Here is a 19,039-nt window from a genome sequence, read left to right on the forward strand (position 1 = left end):
GTCCCGTTTTTGCTCATATCTCGGAGGCAAAATGAGCAAGTTGGTCTTTGGTCTTTTGGTCTTTTTAGAAAGTGAACCATGGATGGGGAAATGTTGGCAGTTTTCTCAAAAAATGCTTGAATTCAAGAATTTTTAGATTTGCGTGGTTTTTTTTGAGTTGCAAAATCCACTTGAACATGACGCTGCTTTTTTCGAAGTTTCTCAAGAACCATTCGAGCCACAGAATTCGTTTTGGCATAGTTGGATAGAGAATTGAATGGCCCCCATGACCCCCCCCCTTGGAAGTAGTAGAAACAAAACTTTCGCAAGACTAACGCCTAGAACAAGCACTTGAGTAACGGATCCGAAGTAAAGTCGTTCCGAGTACTCAACACACTAATTAAAAACCTGTATTATAGCCAAAACTTGCCGTTTTTGTTCATATAGCTAAACTGGAAAATGGGGACATGGAAAATCAGGAATTGAAAACAGCAGAAAATGGAATCGAACTTGCCCCGTCCAACAGAGGCCCGAATGGCATCGAAGCGCACAAAGAGGGCCAGAAAAGCGACGGTGCAGATACTTGCAACTCGCAGGCATCGAACCAATCGAAAAAATCCAAACACAGCTACGATAAGTACGAAACCAAAAAAATCTCGCTCACAAAAAACCTCCCATAATTGGTCAATTTTCAGATTGGCTCTGAGCAGGAGTTTGCTTAAAGACCTCACTTTGATTGGGCGTGGAGAGTTCGGCGACGTGATGGTGGCGAAAGTGAGCGAAAGTCACCTGTTTTTGGGCGAAAAAGTGGCGAAGCGCAGCTCGGACGGTTCGACGAAAGAGGAGGACCAGCCGGCTACGAAGGAAGTGGCGGTGTTGGTAAAAATTCTAACCCAAACCAAAGACGAGAACTGCCTGACGGAGTTCAAGCGGGAGATTGATATGTTCAGCAAACTCACTCATGAGCACATCACAAAGCTGTTCGGCTTGTGCAGAGAGCAGGAACCGCATTATTTGATCATGGAACACACTGAATGGGTAAGATTGGCAATGTCCATGTGGAGTTAAACAAATACTAATAGTCTGAATGTTACAGGGCGACCTGAAAAAGTTCCTGGTAGCCACCCAATCGGGTAGTCCTCCTCCGCTAACCACGTCTCAAGGTGTCGTGATCGCCTATCAGCTCAGTAGGGCAATGGATCATCTCTCCAACCATCGAATGGTCCACAAGGACTTAGCGGCTAGAAATTGCTTGCTCACATCCAGTTTGGTGGTGAAAGTGGGCCTGCCTCGCATGACCAAGGAGCCATACAGTCAGGAATACTGCAAACACGCAAATCAAGTGATTCCTTTGAGGTGGCTACCGTACGAAGCAGTGTACGAGGACGAATACTCGACGAAAAGCGACGTGTACGCTTTCGCGGTGGTGATTTGGGAGATTTTCTCGCAGGGAGAGCTGCCCCATAGCAAAATCAACGATAACAGCTTTTTGGCCAAATTGAAGGAGAAAAAATTGGAATGGAAAGTGCACGGCTCGACTCCTGAATCGCTACAAAAAATTCAGGTATGTTGGTTTTATCCATTGAAAGTTTCAACCTGAGTCAACGTGAAAACATCCAGACGACATTTCGAATGGGAATGGTAAAACTAAATTCATTAAAAAATTCAAGAAGCAGTTAAAAAGTACTGTTTCCGCCCGGGATCGAACCGGGGACCTTCCGCGTGTTAGGCGGATGTGATAACCACTACACCACGGAAACATGAAGACTAACCTTCTTGAAACATAACATATTTTCCCCGGGAACAGTTCAATACTTTCTCAGCTGGTTCTTGAGCTTGCTAAGTTAACGTGAAAAGTGAAAATACCTATACATATATTACAATGCCATTTGCCAGCAACTTGTATTGGTGGTGTTTCTTGGGAAATTAGATTTTCGACCACTTTTCTCTCGTTAAAGCTGGCAATTTTTTTAAAATAAGAAAACCCACCACGACGTCTTATTTTAAGCTACAAACACGTCCGATCATGTCGATGCTGTGCAGGCAAAAATCAATATTAAATTTTGTTCTGGCCAGGGGCGGATCCAGCTTTACATTCAGGGGGGGGGGGTTATGTAGAAAAAATACAGTCTTCTGTTGTCTATGAAATTAGAAAAATTATTGTCGTTTCGTGCAAGGGTGGAGTAAGATTATTGCAAAATTTCTTGTTTTCCGTCCCGTTTTGCATGTTTCTCGGAAGCAAAGTGAGCAAGAACGCTCGTTTTTACATCATTCCAAAAGAACTTAATGGCCTTTTTAGAAAGTGAACCATCGATAAGGAAATGTTGCAGTTTTCTCAAAAAATGCTTGAATTCAAGAAGTTTTAGATTTGCGTGGTTTCTTTTGAGATGCAAAATCCACTTGAAAATGACGCTGCTTTTTTCGAAGTTTCTCAAGAACCATTCGAGCCAGAGAATTCGTTTTGGCATCGTTGGATAGAGAATTGAAAAGTCGATTCAGTCGTAACAACGTTAGTGAGGAAATTCGAGTAGTTTCCATCGTTTGTCTTTAACGGACGATATTTTTCTTGTTATACAGGGTGGCCCAACAACGTCACTCCTCTTAAGGGGTAAAAAGGGATCACTTGGACAGCACGAGAAAAATATTGAATTTTTTTCAGCGAAAGCGTCAGATCCAAAATAAACGACAAGTTTGGTTCCACCTTATACGGACTAAGTAATAGGTTCAAAGCCGGTTCTGAGAGTGATTGCTACTACTGATGCAAATTGTCTTAACACGCTAAATTTACTTGACACTCGTAAATCCTTACTAGGAGAATTAATTTTGATTTTTATTTCAGGAACTGTGCTGGGATGTGAATCCCCAAAACCGCCCATCATTTTCACAGCTATCAACTGATATTAGCGAAATCCTAAAAAATCTGTAAATATTTCCCGCGTCGGTACTTATTAGGTGTTTCCCAATCGGTGTGGCTAATTATTCAGTTTCTTTCGAGAACTTTTTGGTCAATTATTGTCATTGTAAATGATTTCTTCCAATGAGAATGAGAAAATTGTTTTTGCTGAAAACAGCATTGGCCTAGACAAAGCAAATCCAAGTTGTAAGACTGTAAATATTTAATTTATACAACTATATTAGAGTATGCCCAATTAGGTAAGACATTAACGAATTATTTAATTCTAGAAAATAATTTTAGCTTCCAAATATGAATTTAATAACATTTAGAAATGAATGCACTGTTGCTCTATTGTATCTCTTTAGGAATAATTGTTTATATGTATAAAAATAAGTGCGTGGATTAAGGAGATGCGGATATTTTCTGTGAACAAGACTTGCCACTTTGAGTATTGTAATTATAATGGTCATTTATTATTTCGACTGATCTCAAATCATCCTGTTGTATTTGAAACTGTGGCCGCGTATTGGCATTAGATTTTTGCACAGATTTTATTTTGGGAGGCTCACAAGACTTATTATTTGTATCATCACGAATTAACGAATTAATTATTGTACATATCAGTACTTTTAGATTGGGAGATATACAGAATAATATTGGAATTGGAACATTAAATGCCGATGACTTTGGAGCAAACAAAGTAGTCTATATGAAGCATATCATCAAGTTTTCAATTGATTTTGTTCATATTTAAATGTTCAAGCCACCGAAACACTGCCATAATACTCCTATAGGCAATTATTGTTACTCCAAGTTTAAGACTGTGCGTTTCTGCAAGCAAATTGCGAATTTATGGTGTGTTTAAGGCATATTAATTTGTTAAACATCCTCCCTCAATATGTCACATGTTTTTTAATAGATGTACTGTGTAGAAAAATATATTATATTGTAACAAATGCCCATATTGAAGGATTAGAACAAGTAGCTATAATATACAAATCGTATGTATTTATAATTTTCAAGTAAAAACTGCCAATTTTTTTGTACTTTTTTATATGCTTTTCTAGTTAGTGTCGAAAATTGTTTAAGATACCTATATCTTCTTCCTACATAATGTTGAAAGTATCTAGGGATCTGTCCATGAATGTTATAGACCGTACAAGTATGTAATATGTAGCTTACATAGCCTGTAGCTTTTATATTCATAACGAATGCGCTATAGAATAGTTGTTTTGTTTTCTCTATTATCCTGTAATCATCCATATTGTGATACATATTCTAAACTATAATTGTAATTAAATAAAATGTCATGACACTGCAAGTAATTTCATTTATGTAGTTTTAGTAGCAATCCAATTTATTATCTGCAACAATATTTTGTTGATCTGGTCAATTGTTTTCTCTGTAATTTTGTTGAGTAAAAACTTCCGCCAACAAAACGCCCGAGTACAACTAAACCGAATTTATGTAAAAAATATTTTTTATCGTTTGTATCAGAAAACTGTAGCATGAACAATGCAAGATAATTGAATATCGGGTTAGGGCTTCGCCCCCTTGGTGCCAAGCCAGAAAAAATCAGGTAATTTTTGAGTTTCTCCGGCCTTGGCGCTCGAACTTTTATAGTTTAACTTATGGATATAGATAATTACTTTACCAGACACCTTTCTTTGTGCAGATTCTTGTAAATATGCGATTTTTCATTACTTTTCACTCATTAAAATTCACTACATTTTGATAAGACAGCAAAAGATTCCAACGTACACCGTATATGTCACAGCGATGCCACGTCGCCATATCAATATTTTGTTTGTACTTGATTTTTTCATCGACACATTTTGTACGCATTCGGGTTGATCTTTTTAGTTTTTTTCTAGTTTTAAATAGTGTTGGTGTAATTGGTTAACTGTTTCTCTTTTCTTTTTAATAATATTAGGCTGGCATCTCCACCAAATTGGGAATGTATCGACAGAGATTTGCTACTTTGGAAAAACTCTGGCAACATGTTGTAAAGATTATTTTTCCCCGTGCATGCCACAGCAATGCATCATTGCCATGATGGGAGGATCTTGTCTTGTCTTTATCTAACGGGGGACGCGATTGGACGGCTTCCAATAATGGCATCCTTTGTTATCTTATGGGAAATTGGTGAAATTCAAAGGATCTACATCGTAGAAATCCGAATTTCCACACGCAACACCACTAAAAAGTCGTTAGTACGAAGATTAAAATTACAGAAAAAGAATGAAACTGAAGGAAACATTTCAAAATTAATACAGCAGTGATAATTAATTAAATTATTAAATACCACATACTGATTACAAAGATAATTCGAATTAATCCTATCGCTATTTAAAAGCTTGCTCTCTATCCGATTCACAGCAATTTTCAATTCACTCGGCAACACTGCTGCGAATCTAACCTCAAACCTCACTTACGTAAGGGGCGCCCTAAAGTTCTGCTGGAAAGCTCTTATACAATAAGTTTTTCGCAAAAATGTCGGTCGGTTTTGTGCAAAGACGTTTTGCCTCCGCCTTTCAGCGATTCGCATACAACCTATCCGGTTTCAACAAATACGGACTATGGAGGGATGATTTACGGTACCAAGATGATGATGTTGCCGAAGCTCTGAAACGGCTAGACCAGAAAACTATTGATGAGCGCAATTACCGGATTCTGAGGGCTGTCCAGTGTTCGATCCAGAAAACTTATCTGCCCAAGGAACAGTGGACAAAATTGGAGGACGACAAGCTCTATCTCACCCCTATAATTGAGGATGTTGTCAAGGAGAAGCGTGAAAAGAAGGAGTGGAGCAAAAATTACTAAGATTGATTTATTTCATTTGCCTGTAGCAACGGTACAATAGGTTTGTGTAATTTGAATCAACCCAAGAAGTAGACTTTGACCTTTTCTTGTAGTTACTGCTAACTTAAGTTAATAAAACGTAACTGATATAAGTCTGCGTCAGAAATTTCTTAAAAATACACAAAGCAAATGGGTTCATCCTACCTTACTCAATTCGCCGCTTCTTCACAATTGACCCCAACTGAAATGAAACCCCGCGTCTAAATATGCACGCAAACAACGCGACTGGTAAACTTACCAAATCAGAAATTGCAGGCAGATTATTCGTTTGGTCACCCAAAGAAAGTTCGGGAGCAGCAGGGTTTTTAGAACCTTTAATGTTCCTGTGCTGGGGAAATGTGGGCATCAGTTTGGGATCGCACGCTGGAATTAAGAATTTCAGCTAAATTCGACTGGTTGAATGAACGGCTTACGCAGCGGTGGTTCCTTGAAGTAGCTGCTTTGAAGACATTCTTCAGCCGTAGCTCTCTTTCTTGGATCGTACATGAACAAGAAATTGAGCAACCTCAGTCCAGCTGCGGACAACCAAGGAAACTTCTGCTTCAGATTGTTGTAGGGCTGTTGTTTCAAGCTAAAGTTTTGCAACGCAGGCAAATTACTGAAACCAGGCCAAATTGCATCTGAGGGTGTTCCTAAAAAAACAATAATTCACGTGCACCCCGAATCGAGTCAATTCTAAAAATCACATACCTAACAAGTCGACAATTAGCTCCAGTTGCTGAATTTCGGTACGTCCAGGCAACAGCGGTTTATGACCTAGCAATTCCCCTAAAATGCACCCCGCAGCCCACATATCCACACTTGTAGTCTGAGTAGGAGCTTGCAGTAGCAGTTCTGGTGATCGATACCATAATGTTACAACATGGGGCGTCATCGGTCTTAGGGGGACCCCAAACCATCTGGCCAATCCAAAGTCGGCTGTAAAAATAGAGCCACTTGTCTTTAGCTGAGCAAACAACGATACAATCAATCTTATCATATCTTACCAATCTTCACACAGCCTTTGTCCGTCATTAGCAAGTTGGATACTTTTAGATCCCTGTGAACAACAAAGTTGTGATGCAAATAACGAAGCCCTCTAAGGACTTGCAGCATTATGCATTTCACTTGGGACTCGGTGAATGGGGCTTGCATGTTATCAAGCAGTGAAGCCAGATCTTGTTCGCAGTATTCCATGGCCAAGAAAATGCTAGAAAACCGGTCGCAACAGAATTCAAATGCACTCCTAGGGAGATTCTTACCTTTCCAGGCTTTTTCCCACAACAACCTCCTTAAGGTGTACAATATTTTCATGTTTGCAGTTCAATAAGACCTGAATTTCTCGAAGACTACTAATGGGGATGCCATCCCTTTCCTGATCCATGCGAACTTTTTTCAACGCCACAATCTGCCCGGATATCGTGTCCTTTGCCCTGTCTGAAAGCAGACAACTAGAATCTGATCTTGGATGTATGAGTGAAAACTTACAAACAATCCCGTAGGTTCCCTCCCCGATTCTGTTGAGCTTCTCAAACTCGGACACGAACCTACATCTGCCAAGCTAGAACAAACGTGATTTTAGTATTTACGTGCACGCATTTAAAGACATTTTATGCTGCAGCCTTACAATATCAGTATCAGGAATGTTCATGGGCTTGCCAGTCTGGAAAGATGTGAGAATGCCCTTCTTGGTAATGGGGGCGGATGGTTCGGCCCCATTTTCAATCTCGCGCCCCTTAATCTCCACTGAAAACCTTTATAGGTTAAGTACAGTGGGGAATGCTTGCCCCTTTATAGAGGGCGATCGATGGGAATGCGAATGATACTTACTGGGCTTCATGACATCAACACTCATTACAATCGAGTTTGAACGGTGATATTTGATTATTTGCGGAAAACTTTGGAAATTTGTTATTTGTTTAACCGGCCGTCAGTTGTCCGCTTTACACTTTACAAGCTGACCAACGCCTCAACATGAAACCGCCACTGTTATAGACGAATTTTGCATTGATTAAAGCGATAAGCCACTGATAAATTGATTTTTGAAACTAAATAGTTATTATTTGGCTGCATATAAAGGCTGATTAATGAGATTAATTGTATAATATTCATGTGCGTATGTTGGCAACTCTGTTTCTAACAACTTGACTTTATCTATGTTTCCGTTTCCAACCTCACTTAATTTGCTGTTTGAAAACTGAAAACATCGAACATCTTGGAAAAAGCCAAAAAAAGAATATTGAAAATATACTTTGATATACTTCAAGTCTGAAATCAACAGCTGGAAAGTTGAGTAAGTTCAAGTTAATTAAAGACGATTAATACACAGGGTGTTAGGGAAAATTGCACTTGCTTTAAGGCGGATATTTTTAAACCATGAACATTGAATTTCGATTAATATTTCATTAAGTCAAGGCAATTGCTTAATCAAAATTTTGTTTTCAGGGATTTTGATTTGCCTTTGCTTTCTATGATAAAGCTACGCCTTTTGTTGGAAAACACGGTCTAAAAATTGAAATTTAACGTTACTTCCCAATAAAACCTTCCTCAACTTCTAAACCAATAATGAAGTTAACAATCCCCCTCAAAGCAAATTATTCAAATTCTATTCGATCTACCCGCATAAATTGGAGAAAACAATCTATGATTACTTTTGTTTGTCTTATCAGATGTTCTGGGTAGGTATAACGCATTAATCAGGTACAACTTGCAAACCTGAAGTAATCGAAAAATGATTACCCGAATAAGATGCAAAAAATGTCGGAATATCTTATTGGAAAACAAAGAATCTGACCAACAACTGTTAAACGCCCATGGAGCTTCATTAAATGAAACCGGCACACCCTGTTCATCTGTAACGGAGCAAACGATGTGCTTTTTAAATGACGAAGTCCTGCCGGATTGGGCTAATGAGAAAATCGTGGAGAATGAATGGATTAGGGGGCGGTTGCATTGCCCCAAATGCCAGGCAAGGATGGGGGCGTTCGATTTTGTCTCCCGACAAAAATGCGAGTGTGGCCAAACGTTTTTACCGGCAGTTCACATCATCAAAAGCAAGGTGGATATTCTAAGGAACTGACATGAAAGTATCGACAATAAAATTTAAAAACTGTATATTAAAAACATCGTGATAACACCCTAGGATAAAATAATACAGAGATATAAAATATATATGGCAAAATAACCTACCACCGTTTTATATAAATACGATAATAAATATTATTGTTTATTTGAGCAGTACATTATTTGGTTTGGGTATTTCCTTAAGTAAATGTACTTAAACCGTAACGTAAACAAATAGTAAGAAAATAGACAGGACAGATTAGATTCAAGATTATTGTCATTTACTAATATTTGCCTCTCAATGTACCCTAATAATAATTTTTAATTAAACGTACTTCCAGGATATGTATTAAGGTAATTAATTATATTAAGTGCGTTAGAATACGGACGTCTAGCATGGAACATTTATGTTGGACTATTAAAAACCTTAATGAACTTCGCATTTTGTTGCATGCTAGAGGCCCATATGGTATAAGGTGCCTTGGTTCAACTTAAAGGACTAGATATATAAAATGTTAATATAAGTAGTTTGATATGATTGCTTTTGATTTTAATATCAAAATATTAGAGTATAAAACGTAACTGCAAACAGTCGGTATATTGAAATATTGGACCACCGAAGAAATTCGTTAATAGAAAACATGCCAATTAAATGCATTTCAACAGCGCACCATAAGTTAAGTAAAACTTTCATTAAATGCCCACCTTCGAATTAAAAAAAATGAGTAAATAGTAAAACTCGGATCGCAATTTCTGAATAAGGTAACTTAGCTCTACAGTCAAGTACAAGACTTCAGACCTTTCAAAGTAAATATTCGCGTTATTCCCTACTACTTACCTTAGTTAATTACGTCATGTTCCTATCGAAGTCACTGCTGCTTGCAGCCCCCGTCCTTAAACTTCTTTTTTTTCTTCTCAAGCGACGCCGTCCGCCTTTGGCCCTGAATTGGCATGTAGGGCGGCGCCGGGCTGTTTGAAATAAAACTTGGATTACCACAGAAATCAAACGCACCCCCACCTGAGCAATTACCTATCGTCATCATCATCATTCTCGGCCAATTCAAGCGAATGGGCCAACAATCCGGGGCTGCTACTCGAAGTGCTAGTTGTGACTGTACTTGATGTGGTGTCATAACTAGACGGAGGCCTATAAGCCCCTCCGCGCCTGGAATAAGTCGGGTCGATAGCCATCGCTATGTTTGAGTGCAGCGGGGATGTGCCTCCTACAGTTCATCAATGTATTGTCTTTTTGTAGCAAGAGAGCCTGGATTACCTGAAAGGCTGCCGCTGCTGGTATTGGCCGTGCCCTCACTGGGTTCAGGTTCCGGCATCCGCGGCTTAGCAATGCGATTCAAAGGGGACCTGAAAGTGCATTGGGCGCCTGCCAGGTTCAGAGCCTAACTAATGTAAGACTCACCTTAGTTCTAAATGGGTTGGCCTTGCGCCGCCTCCCATCACTTTTTCCGGGGTGGGGTTTGATGGGGTTTTCCTCGGGCTGAAACCCTGCGCACCTAATTGTTCCCGATCTCCCACCACATCAGCTGGCAGGCTGTAGCTAATGTCCTCCTCATCGGGATTCGGAACATTGTAAATGTCTGGCACTGCGGAGATGTTTCTGGGAACATTGGAGACCGACTGTGTGATGAGATCGGCCGGAAGAGCGTATGAATCGTCCGGCAAAATCTGCCCAGCTGTTGAAGGCAGCGAGTCTGGAACAGGCCCAGAATCCTGCTGCTGCTGTTTTTTGGACAACGCCTTTTGCTTGGCTCTTTCTCGGGCGCGCTTCGCTTTCGCTCTCTCTCTTTCTTGAAGCAACTTGGCCAGCTCTTTGTCCTGGGCCTCAATGGCCATCATGCGGTCCCTATTCAAAATCGTGTCCTCAATGTTTCCTTCTTCATCTTGCAGCTTGCGGGCCAGTTCGGCGTCTTTTTCCTCCTGGATTTGTCTGCAAAAACTTGATGCCAACATCATTTTTCCCAAATGGTGCTGATCACCCTACCTTAAAGTAAGCTGGCTGAGGGAGATGTTAAAATCATCTTCGTCCGGAACAACATCAATGCGATTGACGTCTTCCACTTGCCGAGATGGTTTGTAGGGCTCAGTATACAATTCTGCACTGTTGGCTAAGTGGAAACACCATCAATTGCTGGGGTTTACCGTGTAGATTTCTATGGAAGCTTACCGGATGTATAGAAATCCGGCCTCTTGTCCAGAAGGGAAGTTCTGGGAAGACCATTTTCGGTAGGCAATGGCATTGGTAAGCCTTGCCGCCTTGGTAAATGGGGCAAATTGGGCTGTTCCTTCGTTAAACGCGGCGAAAGCGGCTTAGGCCTGGCAGGCGAAGCATGCACTGGTTGAGGAAGAAGCTGCTGATGCCTTTCAACCTGGCAGTAAAGTGGATGTTTATCCAATTGAAGAACTACGGTTTAGTCGGTATATACCTTGAGCCGCTCGTTTTGCAACATTTGTCTAGCGATGTCCTGGTCGCGCATTTCCACTGCCCGCTTCTTCATTCTTTCTTCCCGCTCTAGCCGGTCGGCCAGCTCTTTGGCCACCTAATCAAAATTCATTATATCCACCGTTTCAACCTATATGAATGGTCCGTACTTTTATGTCGTGTTCTTCCTGTTCTTGCAACATCCGATGGTAAATAGCTGCCGCTTGTTCGGCCATTTCCTGCTCTTTTTGCTGCTCATTCTTGGCCCGCGGAAAGTCTTCCCTTACAACCGCATTTCGGAATCGATTACCCGATAGGTGATCGGTGAATTCTTCGTTTTGAAGCCGGTAAGCCAAGGCAGAGTCTTCACGTACCATCCATTCCTTTGAAGGAGATTTTCAAGGAAAGACAGTAAGCTTTAAATTGGATTTTACGTAGTATTTTTTTGAAAATGTGTAAAGAATGGCTTGATGGAAGATTGATAAGGGGCCCAATCTGGGTTTATCAAAAGCAAATATTTATAAAACAAAGATTAAAAGTTTAAAGGCTTATTCACTACTGTATCGGTTTAGTGCGTGTTGTTTGCTTCTGCTGAGCCTCTAATCTTGATTGGGCATGTTTATTAAATCATTCTTCACCGCGTTTATTATTACTCATTAGATAATTGCACGAAGATTACAGTTGAAAAATTAATCTAATCTATTAACACTTCTTATCTGCCCAATTCTCAGCCTTCTGATTCAATTCATTTGCAATAACATATTGCGCCAGTCCACAGAGCTTTGTGGAACCCCCCCGGTATAAAATTCCTCGATAATTATTAAACGATTTAGTTGAAAATGTACCTGGCAAACTTCGTTAACTCTTCCAGTTTTTGGCAGCGCCTCTTCCTGAGTGAATCTGGTGTTGGACATTTTTTTAACTGGAAACATACAGTTCTATCACAGACTACATTGCCTAGTCACCAACACCGGAGGGTTATAAAAAACAAACTTTAATTACACGCGGAATTAGCATGAAAGCCAGTCAATACCCGCAACAAAAATTGCATTTCCTTTCTTTCTTCAGGTGAATTCCACAAAATATCCCCCCTGGGGGTATGTTCTGTGGGTGAATTCTTGCAAGAAAAGAGCAAGTCGGAGGAATGTGAGATGAAAAGAGTCAAAATAAACAAATTGCTGACAGCAGCTGCCACCGAGCAATCTTCTTCTGTATATTTATTTTACTCATTTATTCCCAAAATACTCTCTAATTGCACAAAATTTAGTTTTTGATTAAATTCACTCAACGTCTACAACTAAAAACATGCAATAAAAAACAAAGTGCAAAACTTGAGAACATAGATAAAGACAAGTGCTTGAGAAMTTGAAGAATCTCAGTACCTAACCTACAAAAATGTTTTGAACTTGTTCACAGCTACTCGTCTTTATCTATGGTTCACAGCAGCTTCTGGTACAGGTTTTCCACGTGAACTTCGTTTTTCTTGATTTTTTGGCAAAAGTCGGCCTTAAAATGGTGGTGTTCACTTGTAACCATTGCGGGGAATCGCTGCATAAGCCCAAAGTGGAAAAACACTATCAGTTTCAATGCAGGAACTACAAATCGATGACTTGTGTGGACTGTTTCAAAGACTTCAAGTAAGCAAATGCAGCCTTTCTCGTAGCTTTTATTAATTCAGCTTTGCTTTAAGAAATGAGGAATATTCCGTGCATACCAAGTGTATCACAGAAGATGAACGGTATGCAGCCAAAGGCACTTACAAGAATGGCATTGTTAAGAAAGGGGAAGTCAAGCAGGAAAGCTGGCTCGACATGATTAGATCGATATGTGAAACGGAGAAAAACCTGAAACCATCAATAAAGCACTTATTGGAAACTATATCAGAATACACAAATGTTCCCAGGAAGAAGCAAAAGTTCATGGTGAGAGTTTATTCGGCAAAATAAGCCTTGCATTCAACTGATTTTTTATTTCCATGATTCGCTAAACATCCAAATCTTTTTCCATAGAATTTTATCAAGAGCTCATCGGGCAATCGAGTGAGTATGCAAGAAGTGGAACAAATCTGGGACATAATAGAAAAGCATAAAAATGCCAGCACTGCTCAACCAAAAGAGCAACCTCAGCAAGAGACACTCAATAATAAGCGAAGCTCGGAAAACGAAGACCCTCCGAGCAAGAAACAGAAAAAGAATGGAAATTCTGCGCCTGAAGAAAGCCAGCAGACAGTGAATGAGCCGGACTCAGGCAAGCCAAAGTTTGACTACGCACTGAAAATCCTCGAAATATTGCAGGAAAAGCAAAGTATATCTCATAAAAAGCTACAGAAGAAGATATTGAAAGCATATCGGGGTGCAACAGGACAAAGCGACTGTGAGGAAAAGGTAATTAAAAAACTCAATAGGAAATTGAAAAAAATTCCTAATGTTGTAATTGAACAAGATACAGTATCGTTACTCAGCTAAATCACAAATACACAAGAGTGTAAGAAGTGGAGTGGTTTTTTTTTCTAGTTTTCAATTTCCCTATATCTTTTCCAACAACTTTGGAATCACATAATTTGTTTGTAACAAGTTAAAATCGGACTAGAAAGCATAATTTTGTTTTTGTTTTTATGAAATGTGCTCCAAAATAATAAGCGAGTTTAGATAACGTCAGCCTTTAGTAGCTCTGAGTGAGAGCCATGATAGTAAAATTAACATCTTCTGAGTCTCGCTTGATAAATTCCTTGCATACTTTGGCAGCATCCTAAAAAAAATAATTAGCGCAAATTGTGTGAACTCGTCACATCGTACCTCCAAAAATGAGTCATCAGTAGTGGCTCCATGGTTGATTGGAAAATCTTTTCTGCCATCTAATTCGTACAAATAACCACCTTTTTGTACCAAAGCTACAAAGTGGTGGTTCACTTTTTCATTGGGGTTTACCTGAATAAAAATGTTATTAACTTAGAATGGCCTTAAACTGGGGTAGGAAAAACTGACTTCAGTCTGGCCCTCCATAGCTAGTTCTTGATGTGCAGTGATTAGCTTGTAAGCATCCGAGTTGCTGTTCATGTTCATCAACATTTCCCCTCTTTGCTCAGGCGTTAAGTTTTTCGAGTCGTCCAGTATCTTGCTGAACATTCCATTCTCTAGTTCCAACCTACCAAATAATTACTTTGATTTGTAGGAATGTGTTCATGTTATTAATTGATTTAGTTATTACTACCTCTCAGCATTATTGGCCACGCTATGAATCAATGCTATGCTTCCGCAAGCATTGCTAACATACTGTTTCATATAAAAAATGTCTTCGACCACAGTTTGGCCCTTTTCCTTAATCTGGTCGGCTTCCTGCTTCGCATATTCATAAAACTGAAACAGTTAAGTGCTGTGAAATAATTTAAGAACCAAAGTGGTCAATATATTTACTTTGTCACTGCAAGGAAATAGGAGAATGAGTGCTAAAACTGGCCTAGGAACAAAGGCCAGTGCATCTGGATCCAGTCCATATACGTCGACGATGTTCCATTTATCAGGAACGCCCAGCAGATGAATGAACTGAATAATATTTTAATGTCTTAGTTTGTTTTTAATATTTTATGACTAGAACTCGCTTCGTGTTTACATTTCGATTGATTCAGCTGTTTCAATAGAATTAAAGCCTGGACAATGGAACTTGAGTTCTCCTATTGGCTGATTATTTCGCAAACAGTGCTTACTAACATTAATTAAATAACCAGGTGAATGTCGTAGTAAGGCAAAAAAAACTAAGCAATGTTCTCACTTTTAAAGCAAAATTGTTGCGCTCCTAATGCTGAATTGTATGTGTTTTTTAAGTCCCAAAGCCCATTTCAATCGCACTTCATCAGAAATTTTCAAGTTTTATCAAAGTGAAACCTGCAAATCTGCACTAATTCATAAAAGAAAATGGAAAGTGTCACATCTGTAGGATAGATATTTCAACAAGACCCGACTTCTTACCCTCCACTATTAATTATTGACTAAGGTAAACATTTGTTCATTATCAGTATGTAGTATTTAAAGTAGTTAAATAATTTACCTTGTTCATAACCTAAAAAGAAAGGAATAGAGAACTCAATTACCTATGAAAATATTGCCAATTACCTCTGGGTTGGATTCCAACGGTAAGAGGGACATTTTTTTGGATTCTGAACACTGTGTGATTGGAAAAGCCCTAAAATTCTGATGACAATACAAAACCGGTCTATTGTTTACAACACTAAACAGTAGCGCATAGAGTCTGTGCGCATAGATACGACTAGCGATCAATTTGTGTTTGACACTGCGGCGTTGCTAGTTGAATATTTTCTGTCGCCATTTTTTCTGCCAATGACGTTTTCTATTATAATTGTTTTATTTTCTTTGATTATACGAGCCCAAATAAACTCTGTTTACAATTTGTCTTTCCGAATTCCTCAATTTTAAATATTGACGTTGCATTTGGCGTAGCAAAACAAAAAAGTTATATTCAGGGATGCCAGGTCTGGATAACAGGACAGAGTAACCTCTGTGATCTGTGGTGAATAGTCTGTGGTCTTTATCTGTGACCGGTTTTAAGTTATGTATTAACTTATTAAGGTAAATAAACAACAATTATATCGACATCAATGCTGCAGCTTAGAAAATGGTAAGAAAACTACGAAGATAAATCTTTAACTGAAAGAACACACAACAGACAAAGATTCTTTTCAGACCACTCATAAAGGCACATTGTGTATTAAAACGGTAAAGCAATTACAAGTGGATCCTGGAATCAGCCCCACATGCGATTTCAGTCTAGGGGAGGCCTTGGCTCAGGTCTATCCGTTATTAGATTTGATTTTCGAATATTTGCCCTTAGGGGACCTGAAGTGTTGCCTCGAAGTGTCGACCACATGGAAGGAAACGGCTGAACAAATATTGGACAGAAGAGTGGCTCCAAGCTGGTTTACGTGCTTTAAAGTGGGCGCAAAAGGGTGTAAAAGCAACACTATTTTACATAGCCCCAATCTGAACTTCAACAATGTGGAGATGGGGTTTATTTTGTATGATAGCCTCCAACTTGAGCTGAATGCGTATATTTGTTTGCACCGGAATACGTCTGGACTTAGTAGGAAATCAGGTTGAACAGTCAGCCTTTCCACATCCACAAATTCCTTTATTTCCCTTGTTTTTAGTGCCGGACTACTTGGAAGACGAACTAGTTCCGAAATCAGTGAATTATTGCATGTTAGCAGTGGACAGGGTTGTTTCCATCTTCAATACTAAGCGAAACATGAAAGAAGTTGAGGTACATTTATAACCACTCTATTAACCAAAGCGAGAAAAGGTCATTGGTGTTTCAGTATCATGGATCCATATTTGATGGGGTGTTTTTTCCTAAAGTCCCATCCATACGGACAGTACTGTTTCACTGCGATATCTCTAACAGAAAGACGGTTCAGGCGACTGTAAGGAAGCAGATAAGACGAAATGAGGAGCCCAAGTGTATTCTAATATTCACTAAATATAAAGCGGAGAGAGGCATACAATTCTTGTTGAAATGCCTGGTGCCAGAGTAAGTAGAATTATTTTAAATTTTTTAGCCAAATCTGGCTGGCTTTGTTGCTCTATAATCACGGAATATTTACAGTGAAGACGTAAACTCCGTAGCTTTCGGCGGTGGAATAATCAGAGGATCGAGAATGTTCCATCGAAATGCGAACGATGAGATCTTTCCCTTTGAAGATACAATGTGTATACTGTTCTTAAAAGATGAAGATTACAAAGAAAATAATTTCGAGGCGTTTTCATGTGTGATAAGTGAAAAACAGACTGAAGAAGAATTTAATTCGCAATTGCAGCATGTAAGAACTATTTAATTGTACGCGTTTTTTCCATTGACAAGCTTCTTCAGTTCAAGGAAAATATCAAGCTAAAACATCACAGCTTGGGGTTTCGGATATCTTGTTCTTCTGATCTCCAGGAAACTGAATTGGAAGCATTTCAGGCGACATTTCCTGGTCTTCCGCTGCTAGGGGTGTACGCTGCAGGGGAATTGGGATGGAATTGTTATCCTAATGCCCTAAACCTGGAACCAAGTGCGTAAAACCAATTACTTCCGTCTACTGCTGTTTCACAATCTTGTAACTTTCAGATGTAGCGCCGTCTAAACCGAAACGACTGCGGAAAACTGTAGAGCTTCCCAGAGTCCTCAATTACTTTTCTACTATTTTTGTACTGCTCACTTGGGATAAGTAGGTTGTTAAGTATTGCTTCATACTTCACTGTTTGCTATTTATTGATTTAAATAAAGCTGACCAGGTTTAATATAAAACTTATCTATTTATTTAACTTAAGTTATATTACAGTTTAGTTATTTGCTCAAGTCTACCACTTTTTAAAACCACCTCCTCCGCCGCCGCCACCACCACTGCTTCTAAAACCGCCACCACCACCTCCTCTGCCAAAACCACCGCCGCCGCCGCCGCCAGAGTTTCGGTTAAATCCTCCTCTTCCCTGTCCGCCACCTTCGCCGTTTCTGAAGCCTCCTCCTCGGCCTCCGCCGCCTCGCCCACCTCTGCCCCCAAAGCCTCCTCCTCCTCTGCCGCCAAAGCCTCGGCCACCCCCCGGGCCTCCACGGCCTCCGCCTCTACCACCTCGGCCAGGTCTTTTCTGAACTGAACCTGGCGGTTTTGGAAGGAACCTTTGTATGGGGAGTAGTTTCGCAGGATCGATGAATAGCTGGAAAGTTAAATAATAGTTTTAGGAATTAATTTAAAATACAAACAAGATAAGGAAAAAACCCGTTACTATTAATCAAGTTTGATGCTTAACGCATTTACCTTTTGGTTTTTCTTGAAACTGTTAGCTCCCATGTTGTCCCCTAATCGAATGGTAACCGAGTAGTCTCTGATATTGCCAAAGATTTCATCGATTTTTCCGATCTGTTCCTTATTTTCCAAGTAGATGGGGGCATTGAAGAACGGCACATCGGGTATTTCTACTTTGCACACTAAATCGTCTTGCACTGTATAGTCGTAATAGCCCAAAGGAATTACCTAAGACCAACCAAAAAGCAGAATAATCTGGGGGTGCTTTTAGTAAGCCAGATGATGTTCCTTACTTGCTCTGGAGGTCCCTGGTCGAAATTTCGTCCACCTCCGCCTCCTCGACCGCCAAATCCACGGCCTCCTCCTCTTCCGCCGCCGCGTCCTCCTCCAAAACCTCTACCACCGCCTCTGAACGACATGCTGCAGAAACAAAAAAATTCTTGTGATGATTATGTTCTTAACTATAACTTAACACGTGGAGTGGTTAAGTTGCCGGTATTCTGAACAATTACGACACCAGATGAAGTGCACTGGTACTTACATGTTTATACACGTACGCTAAGAACGTATTTTTTGTATTTGCTTTAAAAAATAACGGGGTTTTTAATCAAAACCGCGTAAAATGCTTTTGAGTCAAACATACACAACTAATGTACCATTAATGTACACATGTGGACAAACATAACCGAGTTCTCAACTTTTCAAGATATCAGAATGACATCTTTCAACTGTTCCTTTTTTCGAAGCAGGTTGCCAAAGCACGCACTAAATCTCACTGCAGGAAATGTTTATCGCAAATAATTTTTGCTAGCTTTTATGAGACAAAATCATCCCAAAATAGTCGGTTTGTAACCATCAGGCGCGAAGCATTATCTTATTTAATGTCAGAATTTTTTTCTTAAAAATGGCTTCGGCACGAATGGCGCACATGGCATGAGCACGCACGCATATCCAAAGTGATTAGGTTTTTATTCGGGAAAATAAACTAGGTGACAGAAAAAGTTCGAGTAAATACCAATTCGCCTAT

General features: G+C 39.7%; 8 protein-coding genes, 1 long non-coding RNA gene and 1 other non-coding gene across 10 annotated transcripts in view; 5 read left to right on the forward strand and 5 right to left on the reverse strand.

Annotated features, from left to right (window-relative positions):
• The window catches only part of LOC109544742 (tyrosine-protein kinase-like otk), a gene marked incomplete in the record, with an annotated part of 43,039 nt that extends 38,848 nt beyond the window's left edge, over window positions 1-4,191 (forward strand). Inside the window, 4 exon segments of the mRNA XM_048669114.1 lie at window positions 427-616; window positions 675-1,017; window positions 1,076-1,543; window positions 2,819-4,191. Of these exon segments, the coding sequence (XP_048525071.1) occupies window positions 427-616; window positions 675-1,017; window positions 1,076-1,543; window positions 2,819-2,905 (1,088 nt within the window).
• Window positions 1,667-1,739, reverse strand: Trnav-aac. The gene has a single exon. It is a non-coding gene; the product is annotated as a tRNA-Val (tRNA).
• Window positions 4,192-5,265: 1,074 nt separating the features above from the next.
• LOC109544818 (cytochrome b-c1 complex subunit 7) lies at window positions 5,266-5,829 on the forward strand. The gene has a single exon (XM_019915170.2). The coding sequence runs from the start codon at window positions 5,369-5,371 to the stop codon at window positions 5,696-5,698; it is 330 nt and encodes a 109-aa protein (XP_019770729.1). The 5' UTR covers window positions 5,266-5,368; the 3' UTR covers window positions 5,699-5,829.
• Window positions 5,692-7,724, reverse strand: LOC109544813 (cyclin-dependent kinase 10). The gene is made up of 9 exons (XM_019915166.2): window positions 7,547-7,724; window positions 7,344-7,462; window positions 7,205-7,277; window positions 6,979-7,153; window positions 6,724-6,926; window positions 6,428-6,655; window positions 6,151-6,369; window positions 5,976-6,100; window positions 5,692-5,918 (listed from the first exon to the last, which is right to left on the reverse strand). Exons 1-9 carry the CDS (start codon window positions 7,569-7,571, stop codon window positions 5,883-5,885), a joined length of 1,203 nt encoding a protein of 400 aa, XP_019770725.1. The 5' UTR covers window positions 7,572-7,724; the 3' UTR covers window positions 5,692-5,882.
• A 63-nt stretch (window positions 7,725-7,787) lies between these two features.
• LOC109544819 lies at window positions 7,788-8,956 on the forward strand. Its single transcript, XR_002172611.2, has 2 exons — window positions 7,788-8,009; window positions 8,386-8,956. It is a non-coding gene; the product is annotated as an uncharacterized LOC109544819 (long non-coding RNA).
• A 172-nt stretch (window positions 8,957-9,128) lies between these two features.
• LOC109544811 lies at window positions 9,129-12,289 on the reverse strand. The gene is made up of 9 exons (XM_019915164.2): window positions 12,062-12,289; window positions 11,387-11,599; window positions 11,221-11,334; window positions 10,962-11,163; window positions 10,779-10,902; window positions 10,197-10,724; window positions 10,053-10,141; window positions 9,810-10,002; window positions 9,129-9,748 (listed from the first exon to the last, which is right to left on the reverse strand). The coding sequence occupies exons 1-9, from the start codon at window positions 12,146-12,148 to the stop codon at window positions 9,649-9,651; spliced, it is 1,650 nt and encodes a 549-aa protein (XP_019770723.1). The 5' UTR covers window positions 12,149-12,289; the 3' UTR covers window positions 9,129-9,648.
• A 362-nt stretch (window positions 12,290-12,651) lies between these two features.
• On the forward strand, window positions 12,652-13,708 carry LOC109544814 (cell growth-regulating nucleolar protein). The gene is made up of 3 exons (XM_019915167.2): window positions 12,652-12,853; window positions 12,907-13,138; window positions 13,226-13,708. The coding sequence occupies exons 1-3, from the start codon at window positions 12,729-12,731 to the stop codon at window positions 13,679-13,681; spliced, it is 813 nt and encodes a 270-aa protein (XP_019770726.2). The 5' UTR covers window positions 12,652-12,728; the 3' UTR covers window positions 13,682-13,708.
• On the reverse strand, window positions 13,620-15,488 carry LOC109544816 (ubiquitin carboxyl-terminal hydrolase). The gene is made up of 7 exons (XM_019915168.2): window positions 15,326-15,488; window positions 15,261-15,272; window positions 14,630-14,758; window positions 14,427-14,572; window positions 14,201-14,360; window positions 14,012-14,143; window positions 13,620-13,964 (listed from the first exon to the last, which is right to left on the reverse strand). The coding sequence occupies exons 1-7, from the start codon at window positions 15,356-15,358 to the stop codon at window positions 13,878-13,880; spliced, it is 699 nt and encodes a 232-aa protein (XP_019770727.2). The 5' UTR covers window positions 15,359-15,488; the 3' UTR covers window positions 13,620-13,877.
• Window positions 15,489-15,692: 204 nt separating this feature from the next.
• LOC109544812 lies at window positions 15,693-17,516 on the forward strand. Its single transcript, XM_019915165.2, has 7 exons — window positions 15,693-15,848; window positions 15,914-16,322; window positions 16,378-16,490; window positions 16,546-16,757; window positions 16,833-17,046; window positions 17,097-17,280; window positions 17,337-17,516. Exons 1-7 carry the CDS (start codon window positions 15,846-15,848, stop codon window positions 17,438-17,440), a joined length of 1,239 nt encoding a protein of 412 aa, XP_019770724.1. The 5' UTR covers window positions 15,693-15,845; the 3' UTR covers window positions 17,441-17,516.
• On the reverse strand, window positions 17,505-18,731 carry LOC109544817 (probable H/ACA ribonucleoprotein complex subunit 1). The gene is made up of 4 exons (XM_019915169.2): window positions 18,554-18,731; window positions 18,306-18,432; window positions 18,025-18,240; window positions 17,505-17,923 (listed from the first exon to the last, which is right to left on the reverse strand). Exons 2-4 carry the CDS (start codon window positions 18,429-18,431, stop codon window positions 17,570-17,572), a joined length of 696 nt encoding a protein of 231 aa, XP_019770728.2. The 5' UTR covers window position 18,432; window positions 18,554-18,731; the 3' UTR covers window positions 17,505-17,569.
• Window positions 18,732-19,039: the final 308 nt, after the last annotated feature.

This window comes from Dendroctonus ponderosae, unplaced genomic scaffold (genome assembly GCF_020466585.1).
Source record: "Dendroctonus ponderosae isolate FM_Combo_2020 unplaced genomic scaffold, Dpon_F_20191213v2 Dpon_F_20191213_8, whole genome shotgun sequence".
NCBI classification, from domain to species: Eukaryota; Metazoa; Arthropoda; class Insecta; order Coleoptera; family Curculionidae; genus Dendroctonus; species Dendroctonus ponderosae.

Bases quoted from the DNA above. Each gene is read 5' to 3' on its own strand.
- LOC109544818 (XM_019915170.2), top strand. From the start codon at position 5,369: ATGTCGGTCGGTTTTGTGCAAAGACGTTTTGCCTCCGCCTTTCAGCGA.
- LOC109544813 (XM_019915166.2), bottom strand. From the start codon at position 7,571: ATGAGTGTTGATGTCATGAAGCCCA. The intron at 7,154-7,204 runs GTAAGTTTTCAC...GTCTGCTTTCAG, and splicing joins GGGAACCTACGGGATTGTTT to ACAGGGCAAAGGACACGATA. The intron at 6,370-6,427 runs GTATGTGATTTT...TTGTTTTTTTAG, and splicing joins GCTAATTGTCGACTTGTTAG to GAACACCCTCAGATGCAATT.
- LOC109544811 (XM_019915164.2), bottom strand. From the start codon at position 12,148: ATGTTTCCAGTTAAAAAAATGTCCAACACCAGATTCACTCAGGAAGAG. The intron at 11,164-11,220 runs GTATATACCGAC...CTTTACTGCCAG, and splicing joins TGCAAAACGAGCGGCTCAAG to GTTGAAAGGCATCAGCAGCT. The intron at 10,142-10,196 runs GTGAGTCTTACA...ATGCACTTTCAG, and splicing joins CCAACCCATTTAGAACTAAG to GTCCCCTTTGAATCGCATTG.
- LOC109544814 (XM_019915167.2), top strand. From the start codon at position 12,729: ATGGTGGTGTTCACTTGTAACCATTGCGGGGAATCGCTGCATAAGCCC. The intron at 12,854-12,906 runs GTAAGCAAATGC...CTTTGCTTTAAG, and splicing joins GACTGTTTCAAAGACTTCAA to AAATGAGGAATATTCCGTGC. The intron at 13,139-13,225 runs GTGAGAGTTTAT...CTTTTTCCATAG, and splicing joins GGAAGAAGCAAAAGTTCATG to AATTTTATCAAGAGCTCATC.
- LOC109544816 (XM_019915168.2), bottom strand. From the start codon at position 15,358: ATGTCCCTCTTACCGTTGGAATCCAACCCAGAG. The intron at 14,361-14,426 runs GTAGTAATAACT...ATTATTTGGTAG, and splicing joins GTGGCCAATAATGCTGAGAG to GTTGGAACTAGAGAATGGAA. The intron at 14,144-14,200 runs GTCAGTTTTTCC...ATTTTTATTCAG, and splicing joins CTATGGAGGGCCAGACTGAA to GTAAACCCCAATGAAAAAGT.
- LOC109544812 (XM_019915165.2), top strand. The intron at 16,758-16,832 runs GTAAGTAGAATT...GAATATTTACAG, and splicing joins TTGAAATGCCTGGTGCCAGA to TGAAGACGTAAACTCCGTAG. The intron at 17,281-17,336 runs GTGCGTAAAACC...TGTAACTTTCAG, and splicing joins TGCCCTAAACCTGGAACCAA to ATGTAGCGCCGTCTAAACCG.
- LOC109544817 (XM_019915169.2), bottom strand. From the start codon at position 18,431: ATGTCGTTCAGAGGCGGTGGTAGAGGTTTTGGAGGAGGACGCGGCGGC. The intron at 18,241-18,305 runs GTAAGGAACATC...GGTTGGTCTTAG, and splicing joins ACCAGGGACCTCCAGAGCAA to GTAATTCCTTTGGGCTATTA. The intron at 17,924-18,024 runs GTAAATGCGTTA...TTAACTTTCCAG, and splicing joins GTTTCAAGAAAAACCAAAAG to CTATTCATCGATCCTGCGAA.